At 33.0% G+C, this 25,459-nt stretch overlaps 1 protein-coding gene across 2 annotated transcripts in view; it reads left to right on the forward strand.

The window, feature by feature from the left end:
• Window positions 1-14,763, forward strand: part of LOC111710890 (uncharacterized) — a 29,166-nt gene extending 14,403 nt beyond the window's left edge. The window contains exons 5-10 of one of the 2 annotated variants that reach the window (XM_023485076.1): window positions 2,528-2,610; window positions 3,756-3,871; window positions 9,187-9,302; window positions 10,333-10,457; window positions 11,574-11,653; window positions 12,386-14,763. In XM_023485076.1, the coding sequence (XP_023340844.1) occupies window positions 2,528-2,610; window positions 3,756-3,871; window positions 9,187-9,302; window positions 10,333-10,457; window positions 11,574-11,653; window positions 12,386-12,479 (614 nt within the window). In that variant the 3' untranslated portion in view covers window positions 12,480-14,763. The remainder of the gene's footprint in view (window positions 1-2,527; window positions 2,611-3,755; window positions 3,872-9,186; window positions 9,303-10,332; window positions 10,458-11,573; window positions 11,654-12,385) is intronic. The other variant, XM_023485077.1, reaches the window with a different exon arrangement.
• The last annotated feature ends 10,696 nt before the right edge of the window (window positions 14,764-25,459 follow it).

Below are 25,459 nucleotides of genomic sequence, written 5' to 3' on the forward strand. Positions count from 1 at the left end.
AGATTTTTATAGTTTTCATATTTTTTTGAGCAAAAATTGCAAGGTTTCACAATCGAGCTATTTGGTTCAGCTGTTTTGTCATTTTTTAGCAATAATCAATCAATCGTGTGTTGACAAAAACTCGATCTATTTTTGAGTTTTAAATGTTTTCAATCATAACTTCTTTTATCGAAGAGAATAAAAAAGCTATAAATTTCATAAATGATTTTTTTTCATACTTGGTTGTAAAATTGAGGAACTACGAGGTCACAAAGTCATAATAATTTCACATTATTTTGATTTTTCCCTCATGATCTTATCTAACCCCAGCTGGGAACTTTAAAATGAGATATCCTTAATCCCGATTACTTAATCTGAGTATCCAATGGACACATTTTTGATTTTCTTCTTTTACCATTCTTTTTTGGATAAATCAAAAACCGGTTCTTTAAATTAGAGAGTCCCTCCAGAGCCCGCGATTTAAAAGCTTTGGCTCGAATCGTAATTCCTTAAACCCGACTTTAAGACCCAATCTTCGACCCAACTCTAACGACAGCTTGTGTCACGTAATTGACAGCTGCAAGATCTTCGGCTCGACTTAAGTTAGGCCCAATGAAAATAAAACCGATCTTGGTTGGTTTTAGTGGAGAATAAGGTTCAATGTTGCGTCTTGTTCTCATAAAAACTGGGAATGCGCCAATTCCTACCATGAAAATCCGCCAAATAGAATATTAAACCGGTTTTTTGAANTCGGTAATCAAATAAACGGGAGGGGATACGGGGAGGGTCGTTATTAAAGTACTTTTTCGGCCTTTCAAATAAAATAAGCGGGAAGGAAATATAGGGGGAGGGGGTGGGGGTTAATTTCTTCTAACAATATATGCTGGGAACAATTCCTGTATTTTGTAGAGTATAATTACATTTATTGAGAAAAAAGAGTTCTTTTCCAAAGAAACTTGAACAGTTTAAACCATCATTGGACAATTCCTTTAGAGAATATTGATGAGGGAGATTTCCTTCAGTTACTTCTTAAAGGAACACATAATCAATTTTTGTAGAATTAAGACACTTTAAAAAACTGATTTTTTCATGTTTTCATGAAATAAGTTTACATTAAAACCAACTTAGAATTTTGAAAGTTGAAGTTTTGTTAGCATCCCATTAGCTTGTTGGTTTTTCAATTTTAAATTTTTATTCAACAGTTCGCAACCTTTCTCTTTAATCTAATTCTTAAACTTCCAAGCTTACAGATTATTCTGGAATGATTGGGAATTAGTTCTCATAATTCTACATGGCAAAAAATATAGTTTCAAATTTTTTCTCTGAGCCGGCGATTTAAAAAAAATTCAAGAAAATACGACTCAGGTCTATTCTGTCGTAGGGCCTTATCTAGATCTACGACTTGAGCTTTCGGAGAACTAAGAAGCCCTTTTTAGCCTCTCACAAAAGCATTGGTTTACCAAGTCAAATGCCAATGGAAGCAAGACTACGCCATGCTGATTGGTTGGATTTGCAATTGCAGACCAATAAGACGGACAAAGGGTCGGAGCACCCGCACTGTTATACTAAACCCAATTCTAAGTGTAAGAAATATAGCATTGTCTTTAGTTTGTGTTTGGTTCATCACAATGTACTTCTGATAATTGGCAGAGTTGAAAATCATTCTTTTAATTGATATTTTGAAAAAAAAATTCCACTCTTCACCTTTGTTTTCTATTTTTGTTTTTGTTTTGGAAAAACTAGTTCCTAACAGTTTAAAAACGTCACAATCAAATGTTTACACAAACCCTAGCCTCCTTACCTTTAGTATAATACCTTGATAATTACAAAATTAAACTTTTGGACAATGTTTGGAGAAGAAGGTTCGTTCAATTTAAAATGTCAAGATATTTCCAATAAATTAAACTAATTTTGTCTATTTCAGTATTCCTTCTCAAGATATCTCCAATAAACTAAACTAATTTTGTCTATTTCAGTATTCCTTCTCAAGATATCTCCAATAAACTAAACTAATTTTGTCTATTTCAGTATTCCTTCTCAAGATATCTCCTATAAATTAAACTAATTTTGTCTATTTCAGTATTCCTTCTCAAGATGTCTCCAATAAATTAAACTAATTTTGTCTATTTCAGTATTCCTTCTCAAGATATCTCCAATAAATTAAACTAATTTTGGCTATTTCAGTATTCCTTCTCAAGATATCTCCTATAAATTAAACTAATTTTGGCTATTTCAGTATTCCTTCTCAAGATATCTCCAATAAATTAAACTAATTTTGTCTATTTCAGTATTCCTTCTCAAGATATCTCCAATAAATTAAACTAATTTTGTCTATTTCAGTATTCCTTCTCAAGATATCTCCAATAAATTAAACTAATTTTGGCTATTTCAGTATTCCTTCTCAAGATATCTCCAATAAATTAAACTAATTTTGTCTATTTCAGTATTCCTTCTCAAGATATCTCCTATAAATTAAACTAATTTTGTCTATTTCAGTATTCCTTCTCAAGATATCTCCAATAAATTAAACTAATTTTGTCTATTTCAGTATTCCTTCTCAAGATATCTCCGATGCCAGAGCAAACTGAAACCAGACTTCTTACTTTAGGAGAATATATAACAGTGTATGAGGTATTTCAAGGTTTATAAATGAAAAATATTAAACTAAATTAACTACTTCTTTTATTAAGCTGCCATGTTGTCTATAAAATATTTGGAAAACGTCCTAAATTTGTTAAATAAAACAACATATTTGTCTTCTGCCTGGATTGTCTTTTGTAAAAGTGTACAGTTGCTGAGAACCAGATATGTTTGTAAAATTATTGTATAAATTCTGTACACTGAGTAACACTGTTTAGTCATCTTGAAAGTCGTACATTTTTTGGTAACCCTATATATCTATATGTTTTGGTAACCCTATATATCTATATGTTTTGGTAACCCTATATATCTATATGTTTTGGTAACCCTATATATCTATATGTTTTGGTAACCCTATATATCTATATGTTTTGGTAACCCTATATATCTATATGTTTTGGTAACCCTATATATCTATATGTTATTTGTTTAGTTAACAATATATTTATATGTTTAGTTACCACTATCTAAGTTGATTTTTTAAGTAACACTATCTATGTGTTTAAGTAACTATCTATTTTTAGGTAACACTATCTATGTGTTTAGGTAACACTATCCATGTTAAGGTAACACTATGTATGTGTTTTGGTAACACTATCCATGCTTAGGTAACACTATCCATGGTTAGGTATTACTATCTATGTATCTAGGTAACACTATCTACGTGCTCAGGTAACACTATCTATGTGTTTAGGTAACACTATCTATGTGTTCAGGTAACAATATCTATGTGTTTTGGTAACACTATCTACGCTTAGGTAACTCCATGTATGTATTTAGGTAACACTATCTATGTGTTTAGGTAACACTATCTCCATGTATGTATTTAGGTAACACTATCTATGTGTTTAGGTAACACTATCTATGTGTTCAGGTAACAATATCTATGTGTTTTGGTAACACTATCTATGTTTAGGTAACTCTATGTATGTATTTAGGTAACACTATCTTTGTGTTTAGGTAACACTATCTATGTGTTTAGGTAACAATATCTATGTGCTTTGGTAACACTATCCATGTATCCATGTTTAGGTAACACTATCTATGTGTTAAGGTAACACTATTTATGTGTTTAGATAACACTATCCATGTTTAGGTAACACTGTCTATGTTTTGGTAACACTATCCATGTTTAGGTAACACTATCTATGTGTATTCTGACTCTATGCTTGAATCTATCCTGTCTTCTAGTCTGCTCTATACAGTTCCTGTTTACAGCTAAGCTGGTCAAATCAAACCAGGGAAGAACAAGGTAGGTTTTTCAAATATTTAACATTTATCTAAGGGACGGCAAATTAATTTTCACAGAGGGCCATGTCCGATTCACAACTGTACCCTTTAAACTTTGGTGTGGTCAAGGTTGAATTTCTCCTGAAAAATTGATAATTTTCATTTGTGAATTTTCTGAATAGAATGTAGGAAGGTAAATCTTCATCATTGTTACTCAGATAAGTTTTAAAAATTCCGTCATTTAAAATCGATTTGGTGAACCAATTCAATCAAAAAATTTTATTTTCTTTTTGAAAATTGAAGAAGTATCGCTCGTTTCATTAAAATATACAACAGCAGACCGCCTGTATAAATCTGTAGAGTCCTAGAAATGGACTGTTCAAGGCAGACCGCCAAGCAGTAAGCCTTCTTCCGGGACAATGTGGGGCATTGTTCATGGATATTCTCGGTGAACAGGAGCATCGGCCCCGTCTTCAATGAACAACGAGTTAATAATAATAATAATATAACTCTGTCAAACCCATCTTGTGATTGCTTAAAGGGAGTGTTCGCGAAAAATGAAAGGGGGTATAGGCTTAATGCGATAAAAAAGCGCTTTTGATCGCTACTAATCTTACTTCGATCTGTTGCGTCTATAAGGAGAAAATTGTTAAAGACGTCTCATACCGAATAACATGGCGTCCATACAAATTGAGAAAATTGCAACATACGAATTAGACCGTAAAAAAATCAATTTAATTTCAAACAAATCATTCAGATATTACAACCTATAGTCATCGATTATCTTTCGCCACATTTATATATAGTTGATTTTTCATAATATGTTTTAATTGTTATGATCTGAGAGTTACTTATAAAAACATTTATTCCTGTTTCGAGGATTTTTGGTAATGAAGACGACATTTTCATATTTTCCAGGAATGTTCGAAAACAAGTTGTAAGCTAAATATTATTTTAAAAAAACAAAATCAAAACTAGTATGAAATATCAAATATATACAAATGTGGCGAAAGATAATCGATGACTATAGGTTGTAATATCTGAATGATTTGTTTGATATTAATTTGATTTTTTTACGGTCTAAGTCGTATGTTCCAACTTCCTCAATTTGTATGAGCGCTACGCTCTTTAGTATGAGACGTCTTTATCAATTTTCTCCTTATAGACGCAACAGATAGAAGTAAGATTAGTAGCGATCAAAAGCGCTTTTTTATCGCATTAAGTCTATACCCCTTTCATTTTTCGCGAACACTCCCTTTAACTGTGTTATATATAACAGCACATAACTTGTAATTACGCTGTTAAAGACCCAATTCTAATCTAAACTGAAGAAATATACTTAGTTGATATAGAGACTCTTTACTGTTTACTACTAGAGAGTAAACATTCCCTGTTTTGATAAACAGGGTGAGGATCGTCCCCTGTAATTTGGGATCGATAGCTAGTAGCTTCCGATTAATATTGATCGCTAACGAGATCGCTCCCAGTGGTAGTGGCGTTGATAGATCACGAGATTGTATCCATGTGGTTCCCTGTTTTAATAAACAGGTTGAGGATCATCCCCTTTGATTTGGGATCGATAGTTGATCGTATCCGGGTTTAAACATTGATAGCTAAGTGAAACTGTACCTGGATAGATACGTGTTAGAGAAACTGTTCGGGAGTAGGGTATATTTACTACAGGATAAGCAAATTATGAATATTAAATCCCACAGAATCCTATAAAACAATTTTTGTAAAATATTTAAAATAATATCCAAACAAAATCTTTAAATAATATTCTCTAAAAGATAAAGCAAATACTGAATATTGGTAAACAAACTCTCAGATTAAGTTATTTAACAAGATTTTAAAGTTGTTTAAATAATAATAAACATTCTTACGAATATTTGGCTAATAATCGGTTTAAACTGGAAATATTGAATTTCTATTTTCAGAATGGCAACAATTTGATTCAACCTTTTCTTCTATTTAGCTCTAAATGACGTATTTTTAGTAAAAAGAAATATTTTTATTTCATTGTTCTTAATTTTATTCATTAGAATTAGAGCTTGTACTTTAGTTAATTTCAATTTACAATTTACAAGAGTACCCTTTCAATCTTGATCTGATGAACACAGTGAAATATAACCTGGTTTTTCTAGCTTCAAAAGTGTTTAATTCCGATGGAGGGTCACTTGAAATTACTTTATAGGTCCCTGAACTAGTTTTTATTTGTCAAAATTAAGTTTGTTTTTTAGACTTCCGAGGAACTCATCAAGTTTATTCTTTTTCATTATAATTCCACCTTTAAAGTATACAAACTAATAACTATCATGGTATTTCTTGCAAATAAGGGTTGCATAAATTAAACATTTTGTTGAATAACTTGAACAATTCAATTCAGTTAAATGGGCTGTAATTATAATTTCAAGCATAATACTCTATTTATAGACAGGAAATTTTAGATTCCCAGTGGTACATACCGGTACATACCGGTACATACCGGTACATACCGGTACATACCGGTACATAACGGTACATACCCCCTTAAAAGCTTTTGTCTGATCAAGTCACTCTTGTATGCCGAGTCCATTAGCGCCTGATCCAATCAGGGTTCAGTCATGTGTTTGTTGTCTATTCTGACCCAATAGAAATTGCATGGCGGTAACATCTATCTTTCTATCTATCTCATTATCCAATAAGAGATAAATCCTTAAATCGGCGCTATCAATAAATGGAAATATTTACTTCTACTGAACTATAATTGTGGTTTTTCTACCAAAGTCGCTTGCGCATTTTACTGCAGTAAAACACTGTTGGAATTGTTAAAATTAAACACCAGAGTTCCGTACTTGACCTTGGTACCTTATATAGGAAGGAAAAGTGTGTTAAAGCAATTTTTCTGGAAAGAAATGAAAACTGAGATATTTTAATTGCTATATCTTTGCAACCGGATAGTGTAAACCTTTGAAATATCAAACTTAAATTATAGCTTAAAATACATAAATTCTACGACATTTAGTTGCAAAGATATAGGAAAAAGAAAATCAGACTCAATTCTTTTACAAAATACAAATATTAAATGTGTAAAAATATACAGTTTGATAAAGTCAATAATGAAAAACCTAGTTTACCATTTAAAGGACCCTGAAAATCTTTGACAAGTAAGATACATCAACATTTGATGTTTTATGATGATCAAGTTACTCTGGCATATCCCCCCCTCGTTTTTTAACAAATACCCTCATCCCCCCCTCCAACAAATGGATCTCTACTTTGACCAGTTTAATGTTGGTTATTATCGAACTATAATGATGCAATACCTTCCCCCCTCCCCAAAAAATTGATCTCTACTTTGACCAGTTTAATGTCGGTTATCATCTAACTAATGATGCAAATACCTTCCCCCCTCTCCCCAACAAATTGATCTCTACTTTGACCAGTTTAATGTTGGTTATTATCGAACTAATGATGCAAATACCTTCCCCCCTCCCCAACAAATTGATCTCTACTTTGACCAGTTTAATGTTATAATCTAACTAATGATGCAAATATTCTTCTCTTAACCCAGTAATTTACTCACATTTGTCTAAACTCTAATCTCATATTTTTACTCAAATAAGAAAAAATAATTGAAAATTTTCAAATGAAAAATTTTGAATTCATGTGTATCCTAAGCTGAAAACTTTAGAATGGGATATCCTAAATCCCGATCGGTTTGTTGATCTGGAGATTAATAACAAGAGAAGAACAAGGAATTATCTAATCTGGAGATTATGAAAAAGAGTGGATCAAGCATTAATCCCGATATCCACCATTCAAAAGTTCCCAGCTCTGGAGTAACAAAGGGTGAAAAATTAAAGTTTAATTTTTTTTCAAAATCCGAAATTTTCAAAAGAGGCATCCGCATATTGTTGTTTTAGAAACAGTAAGTTTTTCCTTTTGGTAAACATAGATTTGGTGGGGTGCGATAGAATAGTTTTATGAAATAGTTTTTATGAACGGAAAGGGAAAATAGGTAATCCCATTAGAAAGTTTGAGAAAGGGCATAAAACTATAAATAAACTTGAAAAAGTAAGTAGTTAAATTAATAGGCTTTAATTTTGTGCATTTACAGTTAAATAAGCTTTATTTCCTTAATTTATTTGGAATTAAAACTTTGTAAATATCTAGCAATTGTAGCTCTGAAATTAAACCTACTAAAGATGGAAATAAACATAGATTAATTAAAATAACAGATATGACACTAGATGTCGTCTTTTCAAGATTTATAAGTATTTTGATTACAATAACTCCAAATGAGTTACGCGTAGTCGACGTAAAAAGACGACATCTAGTGTCCTATCTGTTATTTTAATTAATCTATGGAAATAAAGTTTAAGACAAAACTTTTCTATTTTAAATCTGGTTTTTTAAAATTTAATTTCTTTAAAACATTTACGAAGGGGCAACATAACATTGTATGCCGAGTCCATTATCGCCTGATCCCATCAGTCATGTGTTTGTTGTCTATTCTGAACCAATAGAAATTATATGGCGGTAACATCTATCTTTCTATCTATCTCATTATCCAATTAGATATGAATCCTTAAATCGGCGCTATCAGTAAATGGAAATATTTACTTCTACTGAAACTATAATGACAAGAGGCAGAACTAAGTTCAAGTTTATACAGTGAGAAGCAAAACACTGTATTAAGAAAACGACATTAAAGCAATTAAATGTATTTGATGTTGTTTAATGTTTGTTTAGGTGTAAAGGTTTTAATTCTGATAAATCTTATATGTTTTCCCACAGTAGAAATGCACATGTCACTTTTCTAGAGAAACCACAATTTTAAATTATTATTTCTCAAAACTATTAACATTTATATCTAATTGAATCGGGCAATTCCATCTTTGCATGGAGGGTCACAAAAAATTACTTTTATTTCGATTTTGATTTTTAAAAAAAGATGAGTTAGAATTTGTTGTACAATGAAAGAGAACCAAAAACGCAAGAATTTTTACATTGTTTCTTCAGGGGCAGTTGACGAAATTTAAGTTGACCCGTGAAAAATAGCAGAAATGATAGAGATAATATATATTCTTTCTAGTAATTAATATTTTACCATTTCAGTTTCTTCATGAAAGAGACCCGTTGATTTAACAGCAGAAACAAGAGGAAAATTGGTAGAATTTTCCTTTTTTAAGAAATAAAAAACTACCATATTTTCTCCTCTGTTATTCAGACAAAAGTTGTGAATCTGGCATCTAAACTTTTAATTAGGGGTCACTCAAAATTTTGCGTCGGATCCGTCCCTTTAATTATTTAAGAAAAAAAATCAAGATTAAATCAAACGTTTTTAATTTTCAGGAGTAATAAGTATTTGAAGAAAGCAGCAGTCACTCGTGTTTGTGCCATAGCAGGATTCTTCATTTCTATTCCACTATTCCTAATAGGCAATATATCTATTCCACTATTCCTAATAGGTAATATATCTATTCCACTATTCCTAAAAGGTAATATATCTATTCCACTATTCCTAATAGGTAATATATCTATTCCACTATTTCTATCCTATTGCACTATTGTTATTAGGTGATATATTTATTCTGCTATTCCTAATGGGCATTATATCTATTACAGTATTCCTAGTAGGTAATTTTTCTATTTCACTATTCCTAATAGGTAATATATCTATTCCACTATTCCTAATAGGTAATATATCTATTCCACTATTCCAAATAGGTAATATATCTATTCCAATATTCTTAATAGGTAATATATCTATTCCACTATTCCTAATAGGTTACATATCTATTTCACTATTCCTAATAGGTAATATATCTATTCCACTATTCCTAATAGGTAATATATCTATTCCACCATTCCTAATAGGTAATATATCTATTCCACTATTTCTATCCTATTGCACTATTGTTATCAGGTGATATATTTATTCTGCTATTCCTAATGGGCATTATATCTATTACAGTATTCCTAGTAGGTAATTTTTCTATTCCACTATACCTAATAAATAACATATCTATTCCACTATTTCGATTAGGTAATTTATCTATTCCATAGTACAAGGCAACAAAAATGTCACTATTCCTAGGACCTAGTAAGTAATCTATAAATATATAAAGTTCACAATTCCAGTATTCCTATTAGGTACTGTATATGTATTCCATTTGCAGTATAATTTGTAACATACAGGTTGTCCAACCAAACATGACAGTTGGTAAATAGTTTTGAATGTCGTCTTACATATACTGTATTATGATATTAAAGGCTTTTTGCAGTTTATTTCGTTAAAAAAATCTGTTGCTCAAATATATATATTTTACTTTGAAATCAATTTTTACTTGAATATGACTCCCATATAATATTTTTATTATCGTCTTTGGTATCAATCAACTTAATAAATTATGGAAGATGCCATTCTAAACTATTCACCAACGTCATGTTTCGTGGGACACCTTGTAGATTTGAAACAATGTTTTTTTTTTATTTTAGGAATTGTTTTGTTTACGTTTATTCACTTTAATTCTACCCCTGCCATCGTTACATCCATCGTTATCGGTATCGGCATCGTATTCTGTGGAGGAGCTGTTGTACATAATGTTTTTATCTGGCAGAGGGTAAGTACATTAACTACAGTAAGACGGGGTACCGTTAAAGCAGAGTATCTTCAAGACAGGGTATCTTATATGACAAGGAATCTTTAAGACAGGATATCGTTAAGACGGGGTATCGTTAAGACAGGGTATCTTAAAATTAAGACAGGGAATCTTTAAGACGGGATATTTTTAAGACAGTGTATCATTAAGTCAGGGTATCATTAAGACAGGGTATCGTTAAGACAGGATATCGTCTAGACAGGGTATCGTCTAGACAGGGTATCTTTAAGACAGGGTATCGTTAAGACAGGGTATCGTCTGACAGGGTATTGTCAAGACAGGGTATCGTCAAGACAGGGTATCGTTAAGACAGGGTATCGTTAAGACAGAGTATCGTTAATAAAGGGTATCGTTATAAAGGGGTATCGTTAAGACAGGGTATCGTTAAGACAGGGTATCGTTAAGACAGGGTATCGTTAATAAGGGGTATCGTCAAGACAGGGTATCGTTAATAAGGGGTATCGTTAAGACAGGGTATCATCAAGACAGGGTATCGTTAAGACAGGGTATCGTTAAGACAGAGTGTCGTTAAAACAGGGTATTATTAATACAGGGTATCGTCAAGTCAGGGTATCGTTAAGACAGGGTATCGTTAAGACAGGGTATCGTTAAGACAGGGTATCGTTAAGACAGGGTGTCTTTAAGTCAGGGTATTGTCAATACAGGGTATCGTTAAAACAGGGTATTGTTAAGATAGGGTATCCTTAAGACAGGGTATCTTCAAGACAGGGTGTCTTTAAGACAGGGTGTCTTTAAGTCAGGGTATCGTTAAGACAGGGTATTGTTAGGAAAGGTTATCGTTAAGACAGGGTATCGACAAGAACGTGTATCTTTAAGACAGGGTATCGTAAAGACAGGGTGTCGTTAAGACAGGGTATCGTTAAGACAGGGTATCGTTAAGACAGGGTGTCGTTAAGACAGGGTGTCTTTAAGTCAGGGTGTCTTTAAGTCAGGGTATTGTCAAGACAAGACAAGACAAGACAAGACAAGACAAGACAAGACAAGACAAGACAAGACAAGACAAGACAAGACAAGACAAGACAAGACAAGACAAGACAAGACACACTATTTGTTTAGGAGAGAACTGTAACCCGGAAGGATACAACTATACTTAGTACTAAAGGTCGGGGAGAAACCGGCGGACTTGCGCAACTTAGGAATATATAAAATCATTTATTTAGAAACTAATGAAAACTATAAAAAATACTCTTTTTACTGGGTCATACGTTCAGTGGCTCTTATTTGTATGTGATGTTTGCTGGCTGGTTGATGTCTGATTATTCAATACAGTGGATGGTAACCAGGAGGAATTGGTGTTACGTTCTTTCGTTTATTCATTGAGGTTCTTATGGATATTACAACTTATTTATTCTAAGATGGGCCCTGAACATTTGAGAAATATATCGCATTAAGCCTATACCCCCTTTCATTTTTCGCAAACACTCCCTTTAAAATAACGAAATTCTTTTCACAAATTCTAACTTTTTAATTCCAAAATTGAAAACTTATGTTGTAGACCTTAGATATTTCAAACTATGTATTTTGTTAGAACAAATAATATTAGTTTGAAATATCAAAGGTTTACATCGTCAGGTAGCAAAAATAAAAGGAATAGAAAATTTGAGGTTGTGACATAACTCAGTTCCTGTGATATTGAATAGGAAGAACGTAGACGACAATTCTTCCACAGTTTTATGGTTATTATTATTGGTATAACATTAAACAAAATCATCCAATTCATTTCTAGAATTGTAAACAGTGTATTGCAAAAACTCCAATTTTCTAATTTTATTTGAATTCGAAAAAATTTATGAAATTTAAAGGCGAATACGAGTTTAAATTTTATGCATTTGTATTTTATAGAAAAATGATTTTATTATTATTTTCAGTCATATTACTCTACCACACGCTACCTTAGATCTCAGTAATGGATTAAATGGAACTCTTTCTTCTAGAGGATTAGAACTCTCAACTCTTGTTTGAGTAGAGGCTTAAAGGATTAGAACTCTCATCTCTGATTTAAGCAGAGGATTAAATGATAAGAACTTTTAAGTCTCGTTTAAGAAGAGGATTAAAGGATTATAACTCTCAACTCTGGATTAAGCAGAGGATTAAAGGATTAGAACTCTCAACTCTGGATTAAGCAGAGGATTTAAGGAGTAGAACTCTAAACTCTGGTTCAAGTCGAAGATCTAAGAATTAGAACTCCTAACTCCTGTTAAAGTACAGGATTAAAGGATTAGAACTCTTAACTCTTGTTCATGAAGAGGATTAAAAGAAATAACTCTCAAATTCTATTCTCAAGTATAAACAGAGCATTATATAAAGCTGGAACATCATTATCATTAAACTTCTCTACTCCAACTGAAGTAAAAAGAGGATTAAATTATACTTTAAACATCATGAGGATTAAAGTTCTCTACTTCACTCAAACATCATGAGGATTAAAGCTCTCTACTTCACTCAAACATCATGAGGATTTAAGCTCTCTTCTTTACTCAAACATCATGAGGATTAAAGTTCTCTACTTCACTCAAACATCATGAGGATTTAAGCTCTCTACTTCACTCAAACATCATGAGGATTAAAGTTCTCTACTTTACTCAAACATCATGAGGATTTAAGTTCTCTTCTTCACTCAAACATCATGAGGATTTAAGCTTTCTACTTTACTCAAACATCATGAGGATTAAAGTTCTCTACTTCACTCAAACATCATGCGGATTAAAGTTCTCTACTTCACTCAAACATCATGCGGATTTAAGTTCTCTTCTTCACTCAAACATCATGAGGATTAAAGTTCTCTACTTCACTCAAACATCATGAGGATTTAAGCTCTCTACTTTACTCAAACATCATGAGGATTAAAGTTCTCTACTTCACTCAAACATCATGAGGATTTAAGCTCTCTACTTTACTCAAACATCATGAGGATTAAAGTTCTCTACTTCACTCAAACATCATGAGGATTTAAGCTCTCTACTTCACTCAAACATCATGCGGATTAAAGTTCTCTACTTTATGTACTCTAAGTCTAGAGAATGGTTTCTGCTGAACTGAAAACATACAAGCTTAAGTTCAAAGCTTCTCCCTCAACTCAAAAGAATTAAGTCTTTGACACAAACTCAAATTTTCTAATTTGTATATCTTTGCAAACTTATGGTGTAAAATTGTATACTTCAAACAAAATTTTAAGATAGAATTCATAGTTTGAAATATCTAAGGTCTACGCCATCTAACCAAATATTACATTCCTGACATATATTTGTAATCTTAAATTTATGCAGTTCTGTAGCAAGAATCGTCATCTTATTCCCATTAGAAAAATCGGTTTGTTCGAATGTGAAACCATGAGCTTAAATATTCCTGGTGTCTTGTACTTGTACATATATATATCTGTATATGTACAAAGTACATAAAAAGCGTTACGTTTTACATGATTTGCTTTTAACTCCGGCAGCTAAAATCGAAATAGATAAATTGTACAAAAAGTACAGATTCATCCAGAGCTTTAATTTTAAAACTTAGTTTGGATGAGGTGTGCTTTTGTTTCTTGTTAAACTATATAAGGGGGTGCATTGGCTTAAAGCTGAAATACCTTTTTACCGGCATATTTCAGAAGTTGCCTAATGCAACATCATCAAATTGCTGGGATTGAATAGCTTTGGTTTGGAAAATTCTTTGCTTTCTCCTGCAAATTAAAATGATCAAAAAAAGACGGACCACGTTTTGGAAATGCTGGGCTAAAGGTTGTGGAAAGAATGCTGCAAATTATCTTAAAGGTAGAAGACGATCTTAAATTTGCCTTTTAACAGCCAGGTCTAGTGGGACCATCTTGAGATTGCTTGTAAACGCAGGATAGAAAGGCTTGTCCATGTTTATAACTTTTAGAAAGTAAATTTAATTTTGCACAAACAATAAACACAAAAGTTCTTACTGATATGAACATGAACATGAACATGCAAGACCTATATCATTACATTTTTTAAAACCATTTTTCAATCATTTTTGGTACCTGTAAATCTTAATTACAACCTAGAATTTCATTTGTTTTTTTAGCGCTAAAAAGCTTTTTATTTGGCTGTGATGTACATATAATCAAACCTGACGTACAATGTACATAATCAAACCTGTATAGAACAGATAAACATGTACATATGATAAATATCTGTAAACAATATTAAATTGTTGTTACAAATAAAACTAAATTACAAAATTCCTTGAAAATTGACTTTTCTTGACGAATTTATTTTCCTAATTTTTTCATGTAATTTATTTTTAATTTTCTCTATACTTCGACTTAGTAAATAAATAATATTGTTGATCGTATTCATTCACTATATTTAGCCATATTGAAGAGAAGAATGGAAGGGATTAAGGATATATACACTCCCCCCCCCCACAGCTTCAAGAAATCATTGGATTGAAAAATTTCCATTATCTTGAGATTCCAATAGAAATTGGGAACCCAAAATCTTTGTTGTCAGTAGGTTAGGAATAAAGAGAAGGGAAATGGCGCTGGTCTGGCATGAGAAAGCCAGTCTCACTCTTTTGGTACATGACTACGGTAAAGGAAATTGCAGAACAATGTCGTCAATTATAATTAAGCTTGAATAACGAGTCGTTGTAAACTTTAATCAAATTATATTCTTTGCATGAAAATTTGGCTTATAGAGATGACTTATTTATGTAAAAATATATTACATGTAAACTAAACTTATTTTTATGTAAACAATTAACATTACTCTCCTAGACTGCACTGTACAATTACTGAGATTCTTATGTACTGTATATACTTACACTACACGCCTTCGGTTCGGTATTCCTTACAAACACTCTTTTGGTACAGACATGACGGTTCCGNACACACCCTTGTTAGGAAACCACACATAGATGGATGGTTGAAAATACAAATTTGATTATCAAATATACAGGGTGACCCGCATAGAAAGAGACTGTAAAGACGACCTGAAACTCCTAAAATAAAACAACCTGCTTTTGATTTAGTCTAATATAATGATCTTACAAAGAGAGAAACAGTTTTAATTCCGTACAGTCGTCTCTGAAGTCTCATCCTTTGTGGCTAACCCTATATAAAAGGGGGCAAATAAAAACGACTTATCCACAAGGATGTTATCCCTATTTTCTAATCTTTTGTTAATCCATGATTACCTTGCTTTCTCTTAAAATAAAAATCATCTTTTCCAAGTAAATATTTTTGAAAGAACTTAAGATTAAAAAAAGGATTGTGCAAGTTCGAACTTCTTTCCACCGGTTCCAAACGGTTCGAAAAATTAAACAGAGAGGACAAACTGATCAAGTCGCAGTTCGTTTTGGTGGAAGAGCTAATAAAATATTTAAAGTATAGGTGACTAATGCTAAAAACCTCCCCCCAGCCTCACACCTTTATCTCTTTGTTCCTTTAACGAATGCGGAGTAGTTAACCTGAACTGATTCATTAAGATTCAACAGTGCACCCCAGATCCTTGAATAGAACAGACGTATGAGCCAAGCTCCGTTTGTTCAACCAAGGCTGGGGGACGGGCACTTCATGGACAGCTCTCAGAAGGCTTACAACATGTGGACTTACATGTATCTACAAAATCATATCTTCAGGAATACAGAATACAGAAGAATACAACAATAAACCATTAATGAGTCTGATACTCAGGTTTATGACGGATTAGATGGATATCCTAGATGGAACAGAGAATAGGAACAGAACAGTGTGGTTCCACCTCAGTACAGCTGGTCCAACTACCCACACACTCTGATACTCCAGATGTTTCTATGGTTAGCAACACTGGAGCTGTAGAACAGACCAGAGAATCAGAGAGATGTAGTTCCACCTCTATACAGCTGGTTCAACTACCTACACACAGATATCTCAGGTTACAACAGATCAGAGGAATAAACCATTGATGAGATAGATATCAGTAGAATCAGAAATATGTGGTTCCACCTCAGTATAGCTGGTTCAACTACCCACACACTCTAATACTCCAAATGTTTCTATGGTTAGAAACACTGGAGCTATAGAGCAGACAATGGAATCAGAGCAATGTAGTTCCACCTCTATACAGCTGGTTCAACTACCTACACACTCTAATATCCCAGGTGTTCCTATGGTTAGAAACACTAGAGGCTCCGAGGATTGCTGGAACTATAGAATGGATAAAGAGATATCAAGTAGATGGGAGATCAATCGAGATGCAGAGCATCCAACAGATCACAGAGATATAGAGCAGATCGTAGATCAACAGAGATGCAGAGCAGACTACAGATAATGTGGATACTGCCGATATTGCAGATATGAAGGATACTGCAGATATTGAAGATACTGCAGATATTGTGGACACTGCAGATATGGAGGATACTGCAGATACTGTGGATACTGCAGGTATTAGGAATGCTGCAAATACTGTGGATACTGCGGATATTGAGGATACTGCAGATACTGTGGAAGTTGCAGATACTGTGGAGACTAGAGATCCAGAGAAGATTGATAGAGAGCTAGGATGGATCACAAAGATCACCAGCTATATGAACCACAGGAGAACTGCAAGTATGAGATCATAGATCTACAGCAGATTGACAGAAAACTAGGATGATCATAAATCACCAGTTACAAGTATCACAGGAGAAGATCATAGGTCTGTAGCAGATTGATAGATAGCTAGGATTGATCAGGAGATCACCAGTTTTATTATCTATAGAAGGATCAGCTGAGACCACATCTAGCCCAGCAGGGAACAGAGGCTCAGATGAACTACCGAGGGACTCTTCCTACATAAAGGTCAGTGGGGACTTGCCTAACCACTGAGGGACTCTCCATATATAAGAGTCAGTGGAGACTTGCTTAACCACTGAGGGACTCTTCATATATAGGAGTTAGTGGAGACTTGCTTAACTGCTGAGGGACTCTTCATATTTAGGAGTTAGTGGAGACTTACTTAACTGCTGAGGGACTCTTCCTCATATAAGAGTTAGTGTAGACTTGCTTAACTGCTGAGGGACTCTTCCTCATAGAAGAATTAGTGGAGACTTGCTTAACTGCTGAGGGACTCTTCTATATAAGAGCTAGTGGAGACTGGTTCCACCACTGCAGAACTCTACAAATATATGAAATATGATTTAATATAAATAGATATTAACAGATATATTTGTACCAATAAAATGTGTAATGTTAAACCACCCACTTATTCAAGACCTTGAGAGATAGATACTATACACAAGAAGAGAGGTTTGGATGAATTATGAACTGGTACTGGGAATTAAAGTGAAGCCTTGTATTCACCCTCAAAGATGGGGGGCAAGGATTGATCTTGATTTCCCTAGGATTTATGTCTGGGATTGTAACGATATCAAGGGATTAAATGTTACACTAACCAACTCCACTATCTAACCAGGTGGAAGAGCTAACCAACCCAACTAACTAACCAGGGTAAGTGGAAGAGCTAACCAACTCAACTAACTAACCAGGGTGGTTGGAAGAGCTAACCAACTCAACTAACTAACCAGGGTGAGTGGAAGAGCTAACCAACTCAACTAACTAACCAGGGTGGTTGGAAGAGCTAACCAACTCCACTATCTAACCAGGGTAAGTGGAAGAGCTAACCAACTCAACTAACTAACCAGGGTGGGTGGAAGAGCTAACAAACTCCACTATCTAACTAGGGTGAGTGGAAGAGCTAACCAACTTAACTAACTAACCAGGGTGGGTGGAAGAGCTAACCAACTCCACTATCTAACCAGGGTGAGTGGAAGAGCTAACCAACTCAACTAACTAACCAGGGTGAGTGGAAGAGCTAACCAACTCAACTAACTAACCAGGGTGAGTTGAAGAGCTAACCAACTAAACTAACTAACCAGGGTGAGTGGAAGAGCTAACCAACTCAACTAACGAACCAGGGTGAGTGGATGAGCTAACCAACTCCATTAACTAACCTGGGCGGGTGGAAGAGGTAACCAACTCCACTAACTATCCAGGGCGAGTGGAAGAGCTAACCTACTCGTTAATAAGGGTCCGCGTGCCGTTCGATAACCTTCTTAATTTGTCATTAGCGTTCGCCGCTTACTGTTCATCATTTCATTAATAAAAGTTGCACTTCCATCTATAAATCAATGGTTTTGTGGCTTAAATTTCAGAAAAGTTAACATTCAAAAACATTATGAAAGTTTTGACAATTACTTCTTTAAAGCTAAATCTAAGAACAAATTCTTAACAGTTTAAAATGTCTAGGTCCATAAAAAGTATACATGACTTAATTTGTGTTGAAAAAGTGTTGAAACGTTATTAAAATCGACTAGAGCCGGAAATGGTAAGGAGATCAATGCTTGATCCTCTCTTTTTCTTCATCTCGAGACTAAGTCGATAGTCTTGTATCCTGAAAAGTGTATTAAATTCAACCAATCAGATTCGTGTTTCAGAAGCCGGGAAATTTGAAATTTTTCGCGCCAATTAAGATTACTGTACAGAAACGGGAGGGTCTCTCTAATTTTTAAAAAACAGGTCTTTGAAATTTCTGTACTTTATCTGAAAAAGAGTGGATTAAGCCAGAAATTAAAATTCGGATTAAGCAGTTAGGATTACAGGTATCCCATTCTAAAGTTTCCAGCTAAGGTGGATTAAGCTAGAAATTAAAATTCGGATTAAGCAGTTAGGATTACATGTATCCCATTCTAAAGTTTCCAGCTAAGGTCTGTTAAACTGATACAACTTTTTATAGCTGCCGAAATATTTGTTATGCAACTTTCTTTCTAAGGTTTATTATTTTAATTAGAAAATAAAAATAATATTTCATGAGAAACTGAGATCTCATTGGAATAAAGATAAAGCATTTTCTTATAATCATGTTTTTTTATTTATTCTTGAAACCCCACAGCACAGCATGAGAAAACAAACTTAAAAAGAATTTCAATAATACGTATTTTCTTTTTTAAGTCATCCTTCTTCAATTCTTTATGCAACATATTTAAATTAAAATTTCGTTAACAATTCATTCAAAATAATTAAAGAGGAGAACCCTTTTTTATAGTTTCTTGACCTTAAAGGGATTACAATGAATCGAATTCGACATTTATAGGTTGTAATATCTCATATCTGAATTCGACATTTATAGGTTGTAATATCTCATACCTAAATTCGACATTTATATGTTGTAATATCTCATATCTGAATTCGACATTTATAGGTTGTAATATCTCATACCTAAATTCGACATTTATAGGTTGTAATATCTCATATCTGAATTCGACATTTATAGGTTGTAATATCTCATATCTGAATTCGACATTTATAGGTTGTAATATCTCATATCTGAATTCGATATTTATAGGTTGTAATATCTCATATCTGAATGATTAGTTTAAAAATTTTAAATTTAATTAAAATATATTCGATCTGAGTGGAATAATGCTACTCTGTGAATATATATAAACGATATTAGCTGCAGGTGATAAGACGTTTTTAACCATTTTCTCCTAAAGTACGTAATAGATAAAAGTAAAATTAGAAGCGAGTGATAACGAATTCAATTCGATATCACTCCCTTTAAAACTGTAAAGGGATGATTGATGAACTCAGTCTAACAGCCAAGACAAAGGGTATACAGGTGTACATCTCTTGAATAGACGTATGCGTAGGTATTCCCTTTAAAATCTACAGAACAATCCTTTTAATTACTGAGAATTGAATTGAAATTAAACAAAGGGTTTAAATATTCAGGTATTTATGTATGAAACATAGTTTCCTCTTAATCAAATATTTCAACTCTAATGAAATAAATAGCATTTTTATCCTGCAGAGAGGATCCGGTTACATTAGAATAAAATTTAACTTTTAAATTGAAGCATTTTCAACTCAACTATAATAAAAAGTTTTCCTTTTATTTAAAGGGAGAGACCGGCTAGAGATGGTAGTTGATCCAAAAGTGCAGTATTGTAAATAGAAACTTTACGGTTCATTTGATACCAATTAGACAGTTTTATGTTTTTCTCTACAATACAAAACTTTCAGCTCAACAAACATGTCTAGCCGGTCTCTCCCTTTAAAGTGACTGTTGTTACCTCGATTTAAAAAGTGGCTTGCTTGATTTTAAATGGTTCCCTTTACACCTTTATTGATTGATAAAATGAAAAACATTGTTTTGATTTCTAGCTTTAATTGTTTCTTCAAGAAATCCGCAAACCATTATTTCCGATAGGAAATAATCGATTTTCAGAGAGAAATTCAGTTTTATTCAGACAACCATCTTACGATAGTTTCAGTAGAAGTAAATTCCATTTACTGATTGAATGATTCATAACTCTAATGGGATAATGAGATAGATAGAAAGATAGATGTTACCGCTTATACAATTTCTATTGGTTCAGAGCCCGCGATTTAAACAATTCTGGAAAATACGGCTCGGGTCTAAGCTGTCGTTCGGTCTTATTTACGGCTTGAGCTTTCGGATTCAAGCTGCATCTTATTTTCCACAGATTTGAGTTTAAAAAACCGGTTTAATATTCTTTTTGGTGGATTTTCATGGTTGGAATTTAAGCATTCCGGGTTTTTATGAGAACAATATTCAACATTGAGCCTTATTCTCCACTAAAACCAATCAAGGTCGGTTTTATTTTCATAGGGCCTAACTCCTTAAGTCGAACCGAAGATCTTGCAGCTGTCAATCACGTTACACAAGCTGTCGTCAGAGTTGGGTCGAAGATTGGGTCTTAAAGTCGGGTTTTAGGAATTACGGCTCGAGCCGAAGTTTTTAAATCGCGGGCTCAGAATAGACACCAAACACATGACTGAACCCTGATTGTAAATATAACATGCTACTCTAAAAGTGGAGGACTCTTGAAACTACCCCTCTATACACATTTACAATATTCAAGTTGAAAATGGTGTTATACAAGGTCTTTATAATTATAATTATCATTATAATTATTATAATTATTATAATCATAAATATTAGTTTATATCAGAGTTTGGGGGGAACAACTCAGTTTCTTTATATCAGAGTTTGGGGGGAACAACTCAGTTAGTTTATATCAGAGTTTGGGGGGAACAACTCAGTTTATATCAGAGTTTGGGGGGAACAACTCAGTTTATATCAGAGTTTGGGGGGAACAACTCAGTTTATATCAGAGTTTGGGGGGAACAACTCAGCTTATATCACAGGAAAAAATAGGAACATTATTTTTTACCAATCTTGAAAACCCTTAACTTTAAGTTTATTAATATCTTCTGTCTGTTCTTTGATCTCCCTTGAGAGATTTAAAATTAGTTCCTGGCTCATTATATTTTATTATTACCCGGGCCAAATATTAGTATTCAGCTCTAGTCAAAACTGAAACTAAACTCTACTAAACTTGAGAACTCAATCGTACTGTTTTCTCATTGTTCCTTGGACGCAAAAACTACAGGAAAATTTTAAAATCTAAAAAACAAACCTTACAATCTTAAAAGCTAAAATAAAATAAAAAAAAACTTCTTTTTTGCTGTTTTTTATCTGTGTTTATTTCTTTTTCATATTGCACCAGCGAGTGAGAAAACTAGTGTTGACCAAATAGATTGAAATATGTTTTAACGTAATACTTTCCAATTACAATGTTAAAGAGCTATGTACAATACCAGTTTCAACCCCGTTATTTAGTGTATAGAAAGTTGAATGAAAAATTGTAAAAACAGAAAAAAGAACACAAAAAATGCACTAGTTTTACTGAAAGATAAGCACTAAAGTCTAACAATATTACTTCTATTTATAGTTTTTTTCAGACACAGAAATTGAGTTGACACTTATGACGTAGAAACAGCTGTACTAAAAGTGTACGCATTCTTGGTTGCCATCTATTGTACTTGACAACATATTTGGTGTTGACTGGGATCAGAGAAATGCACAATAATAATGCAAGATATACAAGCCTGTGGCCGAATTTAAAGAATTTGAGCCGCGGTTTAAACCTGTCAAAACCCGGTTTAAATTAAGCGCCGGCTTAAATCTTGAAACATTTGATACAATTTTTAGTGGAACCAACCATATTTAAGCCACGGCTTAAATTTAAACCGCCGCTCAAATTCTTTAAATTCGGCCACTGGACGATTTATCCAATCGTTCGTTAACCAGCTACTGATTTTGCTTTGTTCCGGCTTATATATATCTTGAGCAGTCAGAGTCTAAAGTCTTTGTAACAAACTCTGATTTGCTAATGCCTATATTTTTCCACCTGATGGTGTAAACCTTTGATATTTCAAACCAAGACTATTTCATCTAACAGAATTCATAGTTTGAAATATCTAAGGTCTACGGCATTGGATTACAAAGATATAGGGATTAGAAAATCAGAGTTTGTGGCAAAGACTCAATTCCTTTGAATAAAAGACAAATTTTGAATTACAAAAGACTCCGTAAATTTTTGTAAATCCTCCTAAAAATTAAAAATCCACGAATATCTTTAAAAATGCCCTAACTCTATATCGATATCGGCCCTATCTCTGAAGACACCATTTTAGATTTTAATTATATTAATTTAATAAAGATTTCAGCTGAGATTATCGAATCATCGTTATTAAAAAATCTGCTCGTGAAATTATTTTCGATTTTACTTGATTAAAAAAACGCAATGAATATCATGAAAAAATATCAATTATTCCATTTAATATTATTGTGATATCTTGCATTATTTTGAAAATAATGATACGATATTATGTATATTATCAAAAAGGAGAACAACCTTTTTTATATAAAGTTTGACTGAATTTTTCAAGAATGTTGAAAAATTGTAATGTAATGTGTGTATTTGATAGCGAACTCTTCTCTTCAAGCTCTCTTGAACAAACAGACCTGAGAAATATGCAAATTTTAAACATTTCTCAAACATCTTGCAAAATTCCAGAGATGTCTAATATTGTTTTTGCAATAAGAGAAAAATAGAAAAAAGAATACTTGCGAAAAATCTAAAAACCTAAAAAGTCAGGGTGACATCTAATTATTTTCAAATTAATGACAACAAGGTTGGATCTACAGTATACAATTGAACTACTACTCGCTATTCATTACATCCGACCTTAGTACTTCTTAATTTGAATTTTGAATTAATTTATTTAATAAGAAAGTATCTTTTAATGAAGGCAACTTAATTTTCTATTAAAAAGCAATTATATTAATTGTTTAATCAAATTCGATTCGACGTTAGCCTATACCCCCTTTCATTTTTTCGCGAACACTCCCTTTAATACTAATGATAAAATATATAAAAGGAAGATACGTCTGGAACCAATGGAACATATATAAAAGTCTGGAACGAAGGGTACAAGGTGTTCCAAAAGAAAAAATCAACTGCAATCGATTTTTCTATTTCTAAAGAATGAGACTTCAGAACCGATCAATTACATTTTATGATCATTTGAAATACCTTGCAGTTTTAAACTGGTTTCTTTCTTTTATTTTGTTTATAATTAAAATGTTCACTCGAGTTATAGATTTAAATAGTCATCCTTAAAGCCTTTAGTGGGAAACCCTTTATAAATGTAATATTTGTCATCCCATATAATCGATATTTTAGCCATCGGCGTTTTTTGGGATTTTCCGTGAAAGTCAATCACGGAATTGAGTCTTTGTTGCAAATTCAAATTTTCTAATCTTTATATCTTTGCAACCTGATGGTGTAAGATTAAACCTAAACGTGGTAAATTAATCGTTTATTTTATCCTTTTTCAGGTTTCCAGTGGCTTAACAGAATTTTTTTCAAGTTTCATGAATTTCTAACTTGTTCGCTCTTAGTAGTTTTTCAATTATCATACAGGATACATTTGGCAAAAATTTGACTTAGAGAAGAAGTAATCCAAACCGTTCGACCTTAAACCTTATGTCAGGGGCCAGTATTAAGGAATAGCGAGAAGTAGCTGAACCAGCAAACGTAGTTGAACCAAGTCTTGTGTGCGTTAGTTCATGAGAAGTGGTTAAACAATGTCTCATATTCATAAAACCTAGTCCTAAAATCTCGGGAATTATTTGTGGTGTCAAATTTTATTAATTATATAATATAAACATATTATGAAAATAATGTATCTGCATTAAGTTTGAATTTTCGAAATTTACATCTCCTTGTCAGTCTGCTACATGAGAGAAAGCTTACTGAACAGTCTCTCGTTGGTTGAATCAGAACCAATCCTGACTTGGGTTCTATCTAAGCCCGAGTTTGGGTTTTACTCGGGTTTAAGCTTTTAAAATCTCATCTCTGGAGTTCACATTTTACAATTCACGGAAACTTTTAAAGCAAAAGAAAAAATCATTTTTGTGGGCCTCTTAAAAGGCCAAAAATTTCGTGTTTTAGGTTAAATTTTATAGTTTGTTGTTCTTTAATAATGCAATATACAGGGTGTCCCACGAAACATGACAATAGCAAGACGACTTGAAAGTCGTCTTTGATATTTGAATTTATTTGTGACATTTAGTCTTCTATCTACTTTAACATGTATGATTCTTGAAACAATTATCACATAATTCTCCTAGCCCTGGCATTTTCAAAAAGTGGTCTGCGTTTTTTGTGCTTTTAATATTACCGGAGATATAAAGAGTTTGGTTCAGATTTCAATTTTGTTAAATAAAAGCNATACACTACTAGGCCTAAACACTTGTATCCATTTAGTACAGATATCCATACACTACTAGGCCTAAACACTTGTATCCATTTAGTACAGATATCCATACACTACTAGGCCTAAACACTTGTATCCATTTAGTACAGATATCCATACACTACTAGGCCTAAACACTTGTATCCATTTAGTACAGATATCCATACACTACTAGGCCTAAACACTTGTATCCATTTAGTACAGATATCCATACACTACTAGGCCTAAACACTTGTATCCATTTAGTACAGATATCCATACACTACTAGGCCTAAACACTTGTATCCATTTAGTACAGATATCCATACACTACTAGCCTAAACACTTGTATCCATTT

The sequence above is a fragment of the Eurytemora carolleeae genome, unplaced genomic scaffold (genome assembly GCF_000591075.1).
Source record: "Eurytemora carolleeae unplaced genomic scaffold, Eaff_2.0 scaffold1105, whole genome shotgun sequence".
Lineage (NCBI taxonomy): Eukaryota > Metazoa > Arthropoda > Copepoda > Calanoida > Temoridae > Eurytemora > Eurytemora carolleeae.